This window comes from Podarcis bocagei, assembly GCF_964188305.1.
Source record: "Podarcis bocagei genome assembly, chromosome: 11".
Taxonomy (NCBI): Eukaryota; Metazoa; Chordata; class Lepidosauria; order Squamata; family Lacertidae; genus Podarcis; species Podarcis bocagei.
In genome coordinates this window covers 46,388,319-46,403,216 of record NC_138136.1, presented here as the reverse complement: position 1 = coordinate 46,403,216, position 14,898 = coordinate 46,388,319, and the positions used below count along the sequence as shown (strand labels likewise).

The 14,898-nt window shown below is 44.8% G+C and overlaps 1 protein-coding gene across 1 annotated transcript in view; it reads right to left on the bottom strand.

The window, feature by feature from the left end:
- Window positions 1–1,475: 1,475 nt before the first annotated feature.
- The window catches only part of PLCXD3 (phosphatidylinositol specific phospholipase C X domain containing 3), a 73,289-nt gene continuing 59,866 nt past the window's right edge, over window positions 1,476–14,898 (bottom strand). The window contains exon 3 of the mRNA XM_081213163.1: window positions 1,476–2,256. Coding sequence (XP_081069289.1) covers window positions 2,100–2,256 — 157 coding nt within the window. The 3' untranslated portion in view covers window positions 1,476–2,099. The remainder of the gene's footprint in view (window positions 2,257–14,898) is intronic.

Genomic DNA, 14,898 nt, shown 5'->3' with positions numbered 1-14,898 from the left:
TGTTTCTCAGATTTCTCTGAAAATTCAAATAAATTATCAGACCTCTTCTTCATGTTCTGTTATGAGGTCTTATGAAGTTATGAGGTACTTCTCATGTGCTCTCTCTTTCGGGGGGTTAAAAAAAGAGGTGCTGGTATATATTGATAAAAGTACCATAGGTGCCAGCCCAAATTGGCTGGCATGGGCCACAAAAGAAGTACTGGTACTTCATACCTGTGAGTACTATGAGGAAAAATGCCCGAGGGGGGAGGATTACATATCTTCCAACTATATCTCTGAATTCTAGGATATGTTTATGTGTGAGGTACTTCCTCACATGGTCAAGTATATAAACATTTTGGATATTCCTTTAAGAACAACATGGGGCAGTCTTCCTTTGTAACTTTCTCTAGAACAGTGGTTCTCTCCCTCCTCGCGGACCACTTATTGTTTTTTTCTGCCTGTTGTAGCAACTGTAATGTGTGGTGCTACTTGTTGTAGCTTTTAATTGTATTTTTTAATTACTTCTTTTGTTTCTTCTATATTGCAGCTTACAGTACTATAATTTGAATTCCATAGAATGCAAACTGTAGTACAATAAAATCCAATATAAGGAATAAAAGAAGCAACAAAAACACAATTAAAATTCAGTACCATTATTTAATGGGATAGGTGTGCCTTCTCCCATCTTGAAACACAAATCCACAGACATGCTGCACACTACCTGAATGAAGCTCATGGACCACATTTTGGAAACTCCTGCTTTAGAAGGAATAGCTTTTCATCATTGATTCAGACAATAAAAGCTTATTTTAGCTTAACAAATGGGGCTTGCAACAGAACGCTGCAGCATGGAGTGCTTCCACTCAGGATCCCAGTCATGCCCTTTCCCTGGATGCTCCATTGCATTCCTACTCCCCAAAGGTGGTTAATGCATTTTATAACTAACTAACTAAAGTGACAAATCAATATAATGATTTTTTTTTTAACTGACTTCTCAGGAAGCCATGGTTCCAAATGGTAATGTAGAGTCACCCTCTAAAACTGCATAATGAAACTCTGTGCATAAGTCTATGACAGGCCTTCTGCCCCTCACAGGAGAAGACAGAATTAGACTCACAATGGGGAACTTCTTTTAAAAGCAATAGCAACATATACAGTGGTGCCTCGCAAGACGAAAAGAATCCGTTCTGTGATTCTCTTTGTCTAGTGGTTTTTTCGTCTTGCGAAGCAAGCCCATTGACGGATTAGCGGATTAGCGCTATTAGCGGCTTTTAGCGGCTTTTAGCGGCTTATCGGCTTATTGGATCAGCTGATAAGCGGCTTAGCGGCTTAGAAAAAGGGGGAGGGGGAAAAACCCGCAGGAACTCGCAAGACATTTTCGTCTTGTGAAGCAAGCCCATAGGAGATTCGTTTTGCGAAGCACCTCCAAAACAGAAAACTCTTTCGTCTAGTGAGTTTTCCGTCTTGCGAGGCATTCGTCTTGCAGGGCACCACTGTATTTGAAATGTTTAAAAATTTCAGGAAATCTGCAAGTTATTAGGCATTGTAACTGCAACTGTTAACTTTTGACTGGTCTTTTCTTTACGATGCCATATCCTTCCCTCCCACCTGAGTTCAACAAACCTGATGCCACCAATTTCTGAAACATTTCTATATACATATGGAGCACCTGGATAAGACTATACAATGTTCTTGTTCAGCAGCAGAATTACTAAAGACAATGAGAATCTACTGCACGGACAAAGGGCAATTCATGAATGCCAGTTACAAGTTAAGCATAGCGAATGATCCTCAATATGGCCAAAACCACATGTGGTTGTTGGAGAAATATTTATGAATGGCTTTCTTGAATAAGATAACTGTGTAAATGAAACCTGGTTGGGTTTCATGAGACACAAGCTAATCAATGTCAAGAAATGATCAGGCCAAGTAGAAAAACAACAACCCATTTTCTTTCTCTCTCCCCCCCCCTCATCCTTTCTAAGTCCTCAGCATTTCCAAAAGAAAAGAATAATATTCAGCATGTGCTTGCAAAATCTGTGCCACAAGATTACAACCTAACACAACTAAGGGAGATAAGTTCCACTTTAGAGCATGTCGGACACATTACGGTACTATCAAGTCGTATCAGCTTCGCCTTCAGCCAAGATGTAGTTCAGTTTTATGATCGTGCTGATAAAATCGCCAAGTTCTACAAAGTCCGCAGTGACAATGTTGACACCACTTTCGCCCGGTGTCTGAGTCTGGACCCACTGCATCATGGCGGGGAGAGCTCTGGGGAGGAAGAAGAGAAAAAATTACCCACCGTTGAAAGCATCAAATGTGCAGGGACATAAGAAGGCGCCTTACATTGAGTCAAACAATCAGCCCATCTAGTTAAGTGTTATCTACAATGACCAGCATTGGCTTCCCATGGTTTTAGACATGGTGACAACTCCTGTCAATGTTGTTGGGCTCCAACTCCCATCAACATACCTCAAGATGCCAGGCGGAGGAGAGAGAGAGAGAGAGAGAAAGGATTTTATTCTCAGCATCTTGAGAAATGTTCTTTTTTGTTTTCTGTTTCATTTTGGATGCTCTCTGGGTTTTGATGTTCTGACTGAAGTTCAGAAACATCAGGAGGGCCAACGGTTCCCCACCCTGATGGGGCCAGGTCTCAAAAATAAATAAAAATGGAGGTAGCAAATACAATTGGAAAACTTGCAGCAGAGAATCCAACTTAACAAAAGTCTACTTCATTTATTTCTCCTCAAGAGGAGAAGTTCACAGGTAGGAAAGTATATTTTTCCTTCCACAGATAATCTTAAAATTCAAATCACAACCAAAATCTGAACCATTTTAATGAAAATATTCCATATGTACATGGCAACGAGAAGAAAAAAACCAAGTCGGTGTTTTCCCTGGGCTGGAGGTGGTGTGTCTTGTTTAAGGATGGACAAATTTGTTTAAGGATGTATAGATCCATTAGTTTGGGTTTCTCAGTTTCTCAAACATAAATTCAATTCTTCACATTCCTGCAGCAATTAAAAAAAATAGAAACCAAACACCTCATATAAATGTGTTAACATTTTAGTGCAAATTTCTGCCAATAAACTACATTTTGTATGCAATTTTGATTACTATACACATGATTGCTATCAATTTTCGCTATTATGCGTTTTAAAAGTCATTTTCACTAATATGTGCATGTTATGCACACTTTCCCCTAATATGTACATTTTTGTTTGGCTGGAGAACTGCATCGCAAAATTTGGAGGACGACGAATTTCAAAAGATAGATGTGTTTTGGTTCACATATTGGCTTGAGAAGTGAGAATTAGGTGGTTCCTTATTAGAATTCAAACAAAATCAAATTTGTCCCTTGTCTTGTTTACCATTCCTTGTAATTCCCAGTGCCTCCATCCCTGTAATTGGCCTCATTAAGCAGTTTATTCAGCGAAAGCACAGCCCATGTGGCATGGCAGATACCCACATGGCTGAATGCTCTTAGAAACATAAAACAGCTACATTATACACCCTGACATTAGCAATAAACACCTTCTGGTTAGCTGTTAAAAAAGAGGGGGAGAGGGGGAGAGAAAGTGGATTATGTGTCTGGCCCAATGTGTTTCTCTTTCCCAATACAAAAACCTGCAGGTAGCCAAGGTCTTTGGAGAGTCAGAGAAAGATCCATCACAGTGTGGTGTAGTGGTTCAGAGCGGTGGACTTGTAACCTGGTGAACTGGGTTCGCTTCCCTGCTCCTCCACATGCAGCTGCTGGGTGACCTTGGGCTAGTCACACTTCTCTGAAGTCTCTCAGCCTCACTCACCTCACAGAGTGTTTGTTGTGGGGGAGGAAGGAAAGGAGATTGTTAGCTGCTTTGAGACTCCTGAAGGGGAGTGAAAGGCAGGATATCAAATCCAAACTCTTCTTCTTCACATCCCTGCAATGTTCCTAATGATTCCTCAAGTTTGCATCAAAATACCCACCCACCCCAAGGGCCAGTACCAGTTTTCTTCTCGAAATAAATAACAGGGCTATGGTTCCAATGCTACAGAATGGCCCTGATCTGACCCAAGACTATCTGGAGCTTAGAGTATACAGATCTGAGTCTCAACCCAATTTGGGGGCCTTGGGCAGTCATGTGGTAGAGGGATGGGGAGAAGGAGACAAATGTTTTCTTCTCCCCCCTGGACTACTTAAACGCGGTGAAACATGCAGTTGCAGGGAGAGAAAAGAAACACACCGGTTGCCTGCAAATCTCCTTCTGCCTCTCCTCATCACAATCACCCCCAGCTCTTTTGACATTCCCCAATCACTCCAGGCGAACCTTACGTGGCCCAGGCCAATCTTGGGCTGCCTCAACCCAATCTGGATGAATCCTGGGTTGCCCCAAATCAGCCCACTCCAGTTCAGAATCTGAGAACCAGCCATATCCAGTACATAGCCCTAGGAAGCAACAGCTACCAGTGGAGATTCAGATCGGTGCCAGGGCAGGCCAAGTGTTACGTCTCCTGTCCCCTTACACTGTGGCCTTGGCCTGGATTGGGTGACCCAGTGTCATGGACTGGCTGGATGCTAAGGAGTGGTGAGAGGCACCAGCAGGGGAACCCCTAAGGGAAGAAGGCTCAGAGCCAGGGAACTGGTGGTGGGACAGTGATGAGGGAGAAGAGGGAGCAGACTGGGAGGAGAAGGAGTCAGAAGCCGAAGACGCAACAGGGTCTAGTGAGCAGGAAGAGGCTGGGAAGAAGAAGAAGAAGAAGAGTTTGGATTTGATATCCTGCTTTATCGCTACCCGAAGGAGTCTCAAAGCGGCTAACATTCTCCTTTCCCTTCCTCCCCCACAACAAACATTCTGTGAGGTGAGTGGGGCTGAGAGACTTCAAAGAAGTGTGACTAGACCAAGGTCAGAGGCAGAATCAGAGGCTGAATTGAGGTGGGGCAGAGAAGCAGAGAGGAGGCAGGCCACTAAAGAAGCCTGGGATGTTCTTAGGTTACAACTCCCATCCAGCATGGCCAATGGTCAGGCATGATGGGAGCTGTAGTCCAACAATATCTGGAGGGCTACCACTATATTATGCTGTTTGCTTATCTCTCAGCCTGGTCTTTGCAACCAGAGAGAGGAATTCAGCATAGTGCTAGCAGACTGCTCTATCACTGCTCTATCACTGCTCACTCCACTGGCTGGTGGAATGACCTGACCTCTCTCCCCCCTGCATACTGCTCAGGGGATCTTCTGCCCCCCTCCCGAAGCCTATTTGAGAGATGCAGGGGACATGGGGGGGGGAGAGAGGGAGAGGGAGGCATTGTGTTAGTGGAAGTGCTTGCACAGGTTTCCACTGGCTGAGCTTGTTTGTTGTATCCCACCAAGAAACACAAGTCCTCCAAGTCGGTGGTGGTTCCTTATTAAAAGGAACTGATCACACGGGGGGTGAGGAATGGGGGAAGTAATCAGCTCATGGTTGTTGCCAAGAAACTACCGGGTAGTTATCAATCATATTAAAATGTTCATCCAGCCTCAAAATGTTAAACTGTGCCATCTGATTGAATATGCTTCCAAATTTTATCCAGCAATTGGAGAGTGCTGAATTATAGATAAGCATTTCAGCAGAATGAATTCCACGGCTGCCGAACGGCAATTTAGAAAAGCTGAATTCATAAATTTGTAAAAGTTACTTCCACTTGTTTCCAATGAGCCTGATGCTTATAAGAATGAAGAACTTCCATGGCTGATGCCCTGAGATCAGGAAAGAATCTATGTCAGGGACAGAGAACCTGTGGCATTCAAGAATTTGTTGGACTACAATTCCCATAATCCCGATTTTGGCCATGTTGGATGGGGCTGATGGGTGGTGAAGTCCAACATCATCATCCATGTCACCAAGAAGCTACTTGCACATTACTTTCCAATGTCCTGTTTTGTAATGGAGTGGGGGCTTTTCCAAAAGCAACAGACCCAGAAGAACCCCCAAACTATGTATCCGCTCCTCCAGATCAGCCAGCCCCCCAACCATCTGGTCTAGGGAACCACCCACTAACAGTGCCCAAGTCTTTGTTGGCTCTCATCCAGTCCATTACTGAGGCAGGACAACAGTCCAGCACATCCACTGCCTCACCCACAGATGTAAAGGGGAAGCAGAGCTGTGGGTCATCAGCAAATTGCCGACAGTGTACTCCAAAACTTTGGATAAACCCACCCAGTCATTTCATGCAGATGTTAGACAGCATAAGGGATAAAATCGAACCCCAAAGAACCCCAAATTGAAGGCTCCACAGGGCTGAAGAACACTCCCCAAGCAACACTCCCTGGAAGTAACCATCAGGCAGGACAGCAACCACCTCAAAGCCACCCACCTCTAACTTGGACACCCGCTCAAGAAGGATGCCATGGTCAATGGTATCAAAAGCTGTTGAGAGGTTGAGGAGAATTAACAGAAGAAGAGGAGGAGGAGGCGGAGGAGGAGTTTGGATTTGATATCCCGCTTTATCGCTACCCGAAGGAGTCTCAAAGCGGCTAACATTCTCCTTTCCCTTCCTCCCCCACAACAAACACTCTGTGAGGTGAGTGGGGCTGAGAGACTTCAAAGAAGTGTGACTAGACCAAGGTCACCCAGCAGCTGCATGTGAAGGAGCAAACCCGGTTCACCAGATTACGAGTCTACTGCTCTTAACCAGTATACTCCACTGGCTCCACACAGGGACACATTTCCCTTGTCTCTCCCCAACAGAAGTCATCACACAGTGCGACCAAAGCAGTTCTTAGAGCAGGGCTGGTGAACTTCAGGCCCAGGGACCAAAATGGCCCTCAGGATTCTCTCTAGGCCATGCCCTCCCCAGTTCACACCCCTTCTCAGGACACACCTATCACTGACTCTGCTCCAGATGCCCCAAAGAGCTTTTTACAGGCTGGAATGTGCCTTTAGCCTGTGATCACGGCTCCTGCTGCTTGGATGCAGGATGAAGATGTATGTGTGGGTTGAAACCACATCCACTTTTAGCTCCTGCCCCACCTACCCCTGGCTTGTGCCCACAATTTTGCAGCCCCCAAGCAGGAAAGTGTTCCCTGCCCCTGACTTACAGTAACTGGTCTGTGTTCTCATTTCTCCATGACTAAAGAAGAGTCGTATTATTAATGTTGTTAATTTTAACGACAGATGAACATTCAGATGAGCGGTAGTGTCGCTGGAAGGGTCCAGGCCAGGAGTACGTCTAGTTGCGCATGAGGGAAATGGTTGGCTTTTGCAGGAAGCTTCAAAACACACCAAAGGTTTAACGAAGGATGGCTAGCTGCCTAGTCATCGAGGTCTGTTGTGTTTCCCAGACAGATGGGCTGCCAAGGCATACCTTCTGTTACAGACAGCCAGTCTCACGGGAGACCACAGAGGGCCTGACTGTGGTGTCTATTCCCATCGACCTTCTTTGGTGACAAGATAAACCCTCTGTTCAAACTCCCACAGGCGTGAGGGAGAGGCGTTGGAGGCGACATTGCATTTGCATGCCGTTGTGAAAAACCCTGCACTCCTGCTACAGATACCCTTCCCACCATTTATATTTGCTGGCTGAGGAATTCGCCTTCCTCTCCCATACGGAGTCTCAGCCCCTCTTTTAATTGGATCCTTTGAACTGGCCTCTGCTATAGTAGAGAGATCGCATCAAAAGCCTCCTTACTGGCTGACTACATTCAAGGCCAGCAAGTCCTAGAATTCCATGTGGAGCAATTACGGTAATTTCTGTCAATTTATTGGGCTGATGTGGTTCGGTAGACGCCAACAAGAGCCAGCAAGCACCGTGGGCCTCGGGACGGAGGTCATTTGACACTGCTACCCAGACTTATTAAAAAAGTTATTTAACTGCCTTGCTGATAGATAATTCATCCATTGTAAGAGGTTGTAACAAGCATTATATGCTATTCATATTCAGGGAATATTCAGAGGATGATTTAATGAAGGTGGCATTTATTTTTCCTCTAATTCCCACATAAAGGTTGCAGCATCTGGGACTTTTTAGTTTAGGGAAAAGGCAAGCCAGTGGTATAATGGGGGGTTATGAAGATTTGCCTTTAAACCAACCTGGACTCATGATCTGAGGCCCTTCTTCAGCACCCCCTCCACAAACGGTCCAGAGCAGGAGTTGGCAAAGTTTTTGTGGCTTGGGCCAGTTCATGGTCCTGCAGACGCTGCGGTGAGCCGGAGTGCGCATGCGCAAAGACTATTTTCGGTCCTCCTTCCAGTGCGGAGGAGGCGTGCACAGCTTCCCATTGGCTGCAGGAGCTTCCTGCAGCCAATGGGAAGCTGGCCAGTGTCGCAGAAGGAGGTCCCCACTCTGCTCTGTGCCGGTTTAGCACAGCACATGGGAGCTGACCGAGCAGGCGGTGGGGGTCCATGGGCAGGTTAAATAACCCCCATGGGCCACTTGTGGCCCATGGGCCTTAGGTTGCTGACCCCTGGTCCAGAGGTTGACAACATGAGAACAACAACTTTCCTGCTCTGTTTGTGGAATGCTCTCCACAGGGAGGCTTGCCTGGCACCTTCACTACATATCTTTAGGCACCAGACGAAACCTTCCTCTACAACCAGGCATTTCGCTGATTGAACATGCTATGGCCTTTTAAATGTGTTTGCGGGAGGGGGGGTTATTGTTGGGTTTTTGTTGTTGTTGTTCTTATTATATGTATCTTGTGTTTTCGTTTTCTATTTTTATGCTGTAAACCACCCTGTGATCTGATGAAGAGCGGAATATGACCTTAATTAATTAATAATTTAAATGTGGACTGAATTGAATTTGTCTCCTAGCCCTCCATGCCCCCATTTTTCCTTGCCGATCATGAGGAAATGTTCATCAAATTTGCCCACTCCAACTTTAAAGGTATGTTATAGATTAGGGGGGGGCCACCACCAACCCTAGAAATTAATAAATGGTGGGATTTTGATTATTTGGGATGCGAAGGGAGAAATACAAGCTGCAGATGAATCCCTAAGTTAGCTTATGCAAAACGACCTGGCCAAGCGAGGGCCATTGAGAGCCATTGGCAATGCAAGGGAGCTGTCCTTTCCCCAGTGCCCTGAGGTGTGAACAGAGACTGGAGTCTGGAAGGTTGCAAGGATAACTGGGTGCAAAGTGACAGGAAAAGAGAGTTTTTAGCAGGGTGTTCTGTGAAGGAGGAGGAAGAAGAAAGACTGGGATCCATCTTGGGCAGGCTGGCTGAAGGCTAGCTAGGAGAGATGCCTTGGACTCCATAGCTGCACTGCTGTGGGGGACAAGCTCCTCTTGAAATGACCATTTAGTAAGACCTGGACTCCCTCCATGGAGACTGAAGGTCTAAATAGGTGAATATACCATATTTCTTAAAGATACAACGGTCTCTGAAGTCTTGGTTCTCCAAAGGAACACAGACCCTGGGCGAGTGCCTGGACCCCCCTAGAATCTTGCAGGTATGACACCCAGCTTTTGTAACAGCACCTTGATTGCACATTTCCCCACTTTTCTAATATATAAGGGAACATAAAGGCAAGTGTATGATCCTTGCACAAGTGTATGTGACCTACCTATGCAACACAAGATTCCTTACAGCTCATACCCCAACACAAAGGCTGTTGGTTGATGCTGAATTTCCAGCACCAATGCCCGTGGCAGTTGTGTATTCACTAGAGATTACCCAAGAAAATACTGACCAGGCTTACCCTCTGTCTCCGCTTATGATATCTGACAAGAACACGGCTGGAGGTAATTCAACTCCAGGCAATTACAATAGCCCTGATCTGCCCTTCCTGTACACAGCATATGTTATCTCCTTAAATAAAACCACATCGAACAGGCAGCGTTTTCTCTGCAGCGGGAGCCGGTAATGAATTGATACATCCCAGCGCTGTTGGATGCATTTCCCCGATGGAATATTCAGCGAGTGTAACCAAGAGTAGGAGCCAAAGTGACATGGTTAACCATGCAGCTGTGAAATGGAGCACTGATGTGAGAATCCAGGAAAGTGAAACTAGCTAGCTCAGGGACCGAGGCATACATGTCACTGAGCAATCAAGAGCTACATAAAGAAACAGCAGGGGGACGAATGATGAGACAAGTGACATGAATGGAGAAAGGGAGAGCCAAGGTAGCCTAGATTTTACCCAGGGACAATGGTGCAGCAAAAAAACACACCTTAGGGTGGCTCAAGGCATTTCTTCAGTGCTATAAATCTGGTTCTTTGCAATGTAAGAACCAGTCTTGAAGCAATGAAGAAATCCCTTGAGACACCTTAAGTTTGGGCCATTGCCACTGGGTAAAATCTAGCTAGCTTGTTTTTGCTAGAGCCAATGGATTAAAACAGCTCTTTTCTAATTATGCTTAGACATGCTGGTATCCTTAGATACTTGGAAAAATAGGTTCCCCTGGGCAGGACACCTTTTTAGCACACCCTTGCCCCAACCTGGTGTCCTCCATATGTTTCTGACTTGAACTCCCATCAGTCAGAAAGTTTTTGTCTTGTAAAAAGTCACCATCAACCTGGCAACAATTTTGCATGAACCCAGCCTCGCAGGCTGAAAGCTGGTACTATTTAGCACACAAAAGAAACAAACTCAACAAATCAGATTTTCTCCTCGTGGCAAAACTGACCTGACCTAAATATATAAAATACTGCTAACGCAATCTGCTGCCCTGCCTCCTTTTTGCACATTTCATTTATAGATACTATAGCATTTGTAAACTTGGGAAGTTGGATAAGAGAATAGATCTCTCCGCTCCCTTAAAAACATCTTGATGAAATGTCTGATAATAATGCTTAGTAAAAAATGGCTAGATTTAATGCATGCTTGCACCCCATTGCAGCTGAAAAATAACACTGAAAAGTACAATCAGTGCAGCTTTTCTTCAAAACAGCTAGAAATGGGAATGACCTGGGTTAGATTAATCTTTGTGATCTCTGGAAGGACACATTCCTACATTGTACAGCAAAATAATTATTGTTATGCCACAACAGCTACAAAGTAAAATACATGATTGAGACACCATAAGTGATTCTCTTAGCAATCATATCTAAAAGGTTCTAATGTAGCAAATAGGCAGTCCAATCAAAAGTGTCCAGATGGAGATCATGAACACAGCTCCCCCATGAAATTAACGCCAACAGTGATTCCTGCCCCCCCCCCCGAAGTAAGGTATAACTAGCAAAAAAAAAGGCAGCCTTTGAAAATAAGGAACCCATTGTGGCAATCCCACATTAAGGAGCTGTTATGAATTTATAGGTGGATTCCAGATTGTGTTGGTCTTGGGCATTTAATTCTCCACACCATGCATTACTGCAATTGTCTTAAAGCTCTTGAGGCGAAACACTCCTCTCTGATGAAGCTCAGTAAACAAAGGACGGACCTGGCAGATCTCCAAGGCTCCAAACTGCTCATCACCAATCAGTTTTGCTTCAGTCCTTAAAGCCACTTTATCAAGCAGTAATATATTCTACATGACAGTTGCTTAGCTACCAGAACTCTAATTTAGATGGCTCTACAATTTTAAAATCTCCCCAAAGGTCAAAGCCCATTGTGTGCTCCATCCTTCGGTCACTGTAAACCCATCTTTACAGCCGCCTCTTCCTTGTTCATTCCAGCCCCTCCAAGTGTCCCTGTTTTTCAGGAATGGCCCTGGATTTACAGAAGAACATCCTGGTTTCTGATTTGATCCTAGAATGTCCTGATTTTCCTTAGGACGTCCGTAATTTCTTCAGAGAAATATTGGAGGGTATGGAGCTATGCAACCCCAAGCCAAGGAGATAAGTATAACTATACAGTGGTACCTCGGGTTAAGAACTTAATTCGTTCTGGAGGTCCGTTCTTAACCTGAAACTGTTCATAACCTGAAGCACCACTTTAGCTAATGGGACCTCCCACTCCCGCCGTGCTGCCGCCGCCCGATTTCTGTTCTCATCCTGAAGCAAAGTTCTTAACCCGAGGTAATATTTTTGGATTAGCAGAGTCTGTAACCTGAAGCGTCTGTAACCTGAAGCGTATGTAACCCGAGGTACCACTGTACAACCTTTGGAAGACATCTGAAGGCAGTCATGCATAGGGAAGTTTTAAAAAATGTTTAATGTTTTTATATATGTTGGAAGCTGCCCAGAATGGCTGGGGCAACCCAGTCAGATGGGCGGGGTATAAATAATAAAATTATTATTATTATGGGATAGGACGCCCCATTTTCATCAGAGAAATGCTGAAGGATATGTCATTCTTTTACCAGCTCAAATCATGAAGTCTGGGGGAAGCGTCATTATAGCAGTTTGTGCATCTGTTTCGGCCCAAGCGTAATGTGTCTTCCCAAGCCCAAAGTTATCCCATCTCCATTACAAACTCCTCCTAGACCTCCTTTTACTTCTTTCGCTATAAAATTTGACTTCCGACAGTCAAGTGGGAATGCACAAGGCCTAACACTGAATTTGCCCGCCTTTCCCCCTTGCAAGGAAAGTACAATCAAATCGGAATAATGGCTCTTAAAGAAACAAAAACATCATCGCCTGTAATAATAATAATAAATAATAAAGAAATCACTGTGTTTTATCCTACTGCTCAAAATGAAGTCTGCATCTTTTTCCAGCCACGAAGAATCATGGAAAGTGCTTTGCAAACATTAATGAATTTAGCCTCACAAATCCTCAATGAGGTATTATAATAATTTTCACAGGGAAGAAAATGAGAAGTGAATCGCTGGCTCCAGAGATATTTCATGAACTACTGAGAGGCAAATGCAGTGAGGCAAAATGCGAGTCTCTGTCTTGCCTGCTTTTTATTGATTTGCTAACAAAATGACTGCTGTCATGGTGGGTGGGATGTATGTGGTCATAAACTGTGCTCTGGTGTGAGACTGGATGGAACAGGGGAGTTGATGAGAGGATGGAATGTGTTAAGGTAAGAGGCAGGAGGAGTCTGCAGAGGGACGGGAAGTTGGGGAAGAAGCAGTTGCAGTTTGCCAGTTAACATGTTGTTGTTGTTTAGTCATTTAGGTGTGTCCGACTCTTCGTGACCCCATGGACCAGAGCACGCCAGGCCCTCCTGTCTTCCACTGCCTCTCGCAGTTTGGTCAAACTCACGTTAGTAGCTTCGAGAACACTGTCCAACCATCTCGTCCTCTGTTGTCCCCTTCTCCTTGTGCCCTCAATCTTTCCCAACATCAGGGTCTTTTCCAGGGAGTCTTCTCTTCTCATGAGGTGGCCAAAATATTGGAGCCTCAGCTTCAAGATCTGTCCTTCCAGTGAGCACTCAGGGCTGATTTCCTTAAGAATGTATAGGTTTGATCTTCTGGCAATTTATGGGACTCTCAAGAGTCTTCTCCAGCACCATAATTCAAAAGCATCAATTCTTTGGCAATCAGCCTTCTTTATGGTCCAGCTCTCACTTCCATGCATCACTACCGGGAAAACATCACTACTGGGAAAGCCAGTTAACATACCCTCCAACATTTCTCCAATGACAATAGGGACATCCTAAGGAAAAGTGGGACATTCCAGGATATAATCAGAAATGGGGACGGCCTCTGTAAATCCAGGACTGTCCCTGGAAAATAGGGACACTTGGAAAGTCTGAGTTAAAGGAGTTGATTGGTCTGGAATTAGGGCAGAGAGTGCGGGTCTCTTATTAGGAATAGGTCTAGCAGATGAGCTCTGCTGCTTTGAACATTTTGAACCCGGAGGGCACCAGCTTTGCGGAGTCTGCTTCCAGGCGCTACAGGACTCTCTGTTGTTTTTCCTTGCAATAGACTTGGGTTGTGAAGCTGAAACACAGTTAGCTGAGGCTAAGGCTCATAAAACTCATTGGGACTTCTGAGTAGATATAGGTCAACATTCACAGCATACATATAAAGCACCATGACCCCCACGTTAAACTTTCATAGCTACCCCCACAGGATTCTGGGAACTGTAGTTTGTTAAGGGTGCTGAGAGTTGCTAGGAGGCCCCTACTCCCCTCAAAGAGACACAATTCCCAGAGTTCCCTGTGAAGAAGATTTAATTGCTAAACCATTCGGGGAACTGTAGCTCAGGAGAGGGCGGGTAATAGGGGTCTCCTAACAATTCTCAACACCCTTAACAAACCACAGCTCCCATAATTCTTTGGGAGAAGCTGAGACTGCTTAAAGCACTTTAAATGTATGGTGTATATGTGTGACCATACCTAGATTGCACTGTTGTTGTTTTTTAAATCACAAAATGATGTGGAAATGTGGAAAAGTGAACTTATATTTGTAAAAGTGTAAAGATGAAGGAAACCAACATTCACAAGATTCGCCCATCCCTGTTGGAGATTTTGACTCCATAATCCATGCCATCTCTCAATTCTTGCAAATTACTCCTCAAAATCCCACTTTTTCTAAAGTCTAGGTTTGGGCCAGGCAAAATCTTAGTGGCAGTCTCAGCCACACTACTGGTGGCCTAGAGCTATTCCCAACTGCTTCCACAATGGTGAGGACTCCTGATACTTCACATTTAATTCCTGCCTATGCTCCAAGCAACTCAGGATAGAAAGCTTGTGTGGAATTCTCTTCATTTTATCCCCAGCACCCAAAACCCTAGAAGGTTAGTGGGGGCTTTGCGGCCAAGTTGAACAACTCTAAGCTCCTTTAACTCACTGGCTCAGTGAGAGCCATCATTACTTAATCCTCGTCGCCAACTCTAAAAATACAGCTGTACCCTGGAGCAGCTAACACAAAGAGATATAAGAACCTTTGAAGATAAAAACCAGTGCATACAAAAGTTAGAAAATCTGGGCCAGAGAGCAGATACCTCTGGAGAGAGATCATCTCTGCCTGTTCTTGTAAGAAGGCTCCAACATATCTGGGAGGCATTTGGAGCAGTGTCCTGAGGACTGAAGTCGAGAGCTGGGAAAACCCATGGTAGGGCTGTCATATTCTGAAAAGTGAAAACCAGGACACCTCCAAAGTTGAGCTTACAAAAAAAAAAA